At 30.0% G+C, this 3,745-nt stretch overlaps 1 protein-coding gene across 1 annotated transcript; it reads left to right on the forward strand.

Moving 5' to 3' along the window:
- The first annotated feature begins 954 nt into the window (after window positions 1-954).
- Window positions 955-3,531, forward strand: LOC130800064 (dof zinc finger protein DOF4.6-like). The gene is made up of 2 exons (XM_057663413.1): window positions 955-1,247; window positions 1,781-3,531. The coding sequence occupies exons 1-2, from the start codon at window positions 1,224-1,226 to the stop codon at window positions 2,786-2,788; spliced, it is 1,032 nt and encodes a 343-aa protein (XP_057519396.1). The 5' UTR covers window positions 955-1,223; the 3' UTR covers window positions 2,789-3,531.
- The last annotated feature ends 214 nt before the right edge of the window (window positions 3,532-3,745 follow it).

Below are 3,745 nucleotides of genomic sequence, written 5' to 3' on the forward strand. Positions count from 1 at the left end.
AAAAAAGGCTTTTAATTGCATTTGGATACTACTGCCTTGTGTTGGGAATATCATATAATATAATAATACTTCCTCTGTTTATTATGACCAAAATATTAGCTTGCGATTTTATTTTTTTTACTTAGAAAGTGAGATCCTATTTTATTTTTTTTCAAAAATTTATTTTTGCGTTTAAATAGGCTAAAAAATAATCTAAATCAACATATTTCTGTTTTAAAATTTTTAATCCAAATAAAAATAAAATTGCATATGAAAATACCAAACTGTAATTATCTTGTATTCAATTTTGATTGATTTGATTTACGAATTTTTATTGAAATGACTTTTAGTCCTAATATTTGCAGAATTTCACCTTCTTTTCACACAATTCATTGTAATTATATTGACCATTTATATTTTGAGATAAGCATAACTAAAAATTTTAAAAAATGAATATTATGAAATATGTGATATTACGATTAGACAATTTAAACGAGATTACAATTGACTTTATTCTTTTACACATTAGTTGTAGTATATATATATAGAACAAACTTGAATGATTAACGATGGAAAAAACCATTATATTGCAAGTAAATCAGAAAAGGATAATGCTTTCTTCATTTCACATTATGCAAATATTTTCCTTTTTCAGTTATTTCATAATACTTCCTATATTATGTAACTTAAAAAATTGTCCTATATAATCTTACTTTAAATCTACTTTATATTTCTTTTAGTTGCTTGAAATAATATCATTTGATTCAAAAAATCTCTGACATATTTAGTAAAATAATACAATTAGAAAAAAAAAATAGATAAAACATTTTATTAACTTTTACACTATTATCATAATTTAAAGATGACAATAATAAGTTAACATTTGTACAAAGCCAAAATGGTGGAAGTAAGTATTATACAACCGACTTAAGCATAATAAAATGAATTTGGCAGAGACAAATATTCTTGGTGTGCTGCTTTTAATAAATTAATGTATCAGGAAAAAGGGGTATTTATTTGCACCTCTCTTCTCTCTCTCTCTCACTTTCCCTTTCTTAATCTTCTCACACTCAGCAGCACACAATAAAGCAAAACAAACACAGACACATTAACATCTTCACAGAAAGACGAACAAACCAAACTTCACATTAATTCTTTTTAGTAGTTTTTACTGCTTTTAATTCCCAAAAACAACCAATTTTTGTACAAAATATTTCATCTTTGCCTCATCCAATTCTTCATCAATGGACACTGCTCAATGGCCTCAGGTATTTTCATTAAAAACAAACAATTTTTTTCTGGTATTAATTTATTAAGATATGATCTGCATGAAATTAAATATGTTTAATTAATTTTTTGGGAAAATATGTGGTTTCTGTGACCAAAAAAGAAGATTAAAAGTTGGGTTATAACAGAATTATTTATTTATGTTCCAAAGTTATTATGATCTTTTTGTGTATGACTGAAAAAAGGAAAGAAAAAGGATTAATTTGTTATTATTATCATCATCTGTTAGTTCTTTCTTGCTTTTTTCTACTGCTATAATCCTGCAAAAGTATATTTATTTGTAGGAATTATTATTATAGCAGTTAAATTTGTTCTCTTTTTTGAGTGGGTTTGTTTTTATTTGCTTTTGGTGGTTTATTTGTTGTTTGTTTTTGCTTTGACTTACTTTGTTGGATCTCTAAGTTAAATGGGTTTCTTCTTAATTCTCTTTTGCTTTATCCCATAGCTTTTTTTTTTCTCCGATCATTTTTCATTGTTTTTTTTTCTCACTTTTTAATTAAAAACTACTTTTTAGGAGATATTAGTGAAGCCCATGGAAGAAATGATCTCAAATACATGTTCATCTTCAGTGACAACAGCACCAAATCTCATCTCAAATTCTAACAATATAGAGAATAGTTCAAATTCAAAGCCAAATTCTAGTTCTTTAGAGAGGAAAGTGAGGCCTCAAAAGGATCATGCTGTAAATTGTCCAAGGTGCAATTCAACCAATACTAAGTTTTGTTATTACAACAATTATAGCCTTACTCAACCAAGATACTTTTGTAAGACTTGTAGAAGGTATTGGACTGAAGGTGGATCTTTAAGGAACATTCCAGTTGGTGGTGGTTCAAGGAAGAATAAAAGATCTTCATCTTCATCTTCATCTTTGGGTGTAAAAAAGCTTTCTTCTCATGATTTGATTGCATCTACACAATCCCATATTATTCTTGGTCAAAACCCTAAGATTATTCATCATCAAGGCCAAGATTTGAACTTGGGTTTTCCTCTAAATCATCCTCATAATCATCAACAAGACTTTAGAAGTTTCTCTGAATTCATGCAATTGCCTAATATTGAGAATATCCATAAAGGGCAAATCCCAAATTCTGGTGTTGCAACTAATGCTAATGGTGCTAATCATCATATGTCTGCTTTGGAGCTTCTAAATGGGCTTACATCTTCAAGAGGGTTAACTCCATTTATGTCGATTCCGGTACCGGAACATTCTAATGGTGTTTTTTCATCTGGGTTTCCTTCATTGCATGATTATAAGCCAAGCTTAAATTTTTCACTTATGGATGATCTTGGAAATGGGTATGGAAGTTTGCAAGGAGAAGTAAACCATCAAGGAGGAGAAACAAATAATGGAAGGCTTTTGTTTCCATTTGAAGATTTGAAGCAAGTTAATTCAAGTACTACTAGTGCTGATCATAATACTAATAGTGCGGAAAATAATAATCAAGAAAATGGTGAACAAGGGGATTCAGCTACACCTGGGTATTGGAGTGGCATGTTGGTTAATAATGGAGGATCATGGTAGTGAAGATTTGCACAAATTTTCTTTTTTAAAAAGGGTGTTTCTCTTTTCCTTTTTTTCTTTGTTCTTTTAGATTTATTTATCTTAATCATGGTGAGTGGTCGTAGGGATGACAAAATGGGCGTTCCATCTAAAATTTTCATACTCACGGCTTCCCACCACCTAGATGGCTGCTGGTGAGTGACTTATATATTTTGGAGTTTATTAAAGCTAACAAATCATAGAGATACAAAATTAAAATTGGGTTCTTTGTTCATCTCCAAATTAAATCTTTTTATCTTTTCTGATGACCTTGTTTAATCAAATTGTGTTTGTCTATGATCATTATGGGAATTTGAAGCTTGTTTTAGGCTTGGCTTCATCAATAGGATAACTTTGGGTGTTGTGTGGAATTGGTAGAAAGAACTGATCATGAGAATTAAAGGGAAAAAACAGTTTATTAGAATTGCCCATAATTTTTTGAGGGGCTTTGCCCACATTCCATGCTAAGGTTCTGTTTGTCTTCTAATGCAAAAGGAATTTTCCCAGATGAGGCATCCAGTAAACCTGGTGTTACCTGTTATCAACAGGACGTAGTTAGTGTCATTGGTTGGCTTGCGATATATGAACAATAGTTTAATGTATTATAATGTATGGTATTTGTAGCTCTGTAATGAGTTTTATTGAAGGGTTTGTGGATATTTTTACTGAGAATGAAAAATTTGCTACTATGCTTTGTTAATTTATTAACCATTATCTTTTTCTTGTAATCACTTTGTAACTTAATTCAGTCCTTTCTATAGCGCTGGAGTCTTATTACAAAGGCGAGGTAACGAATGCAATTATTTTAAGACACAGTGATGCGGTAACTGTTAGAGTATATAACATATTCTGAAGCCTTAATCATTAATTTAAGTCTTAATTTAAGTCTTTGGTTGAGTTGGTTTCTTGACATAGTATCAGAACCAGCATGATAAGAGG

The sequence above is a fragment of the Amaranthus tricolor genome, chromosome 14 (genome assembly GCF_026212465.1).
Source record: "Amaranthus tricolor cultivar Red isolate AtriRed21 chromosome 14, ASM2621246v1, whole genome shotgun sequence".
Lineage (NCBI taxonomy): Eukaryota > Viridiplantae > Streptophyta > Magnoliopsida > Caryophyllales > Amaranthaceae > Amaranthus > Amaranthus tricolor.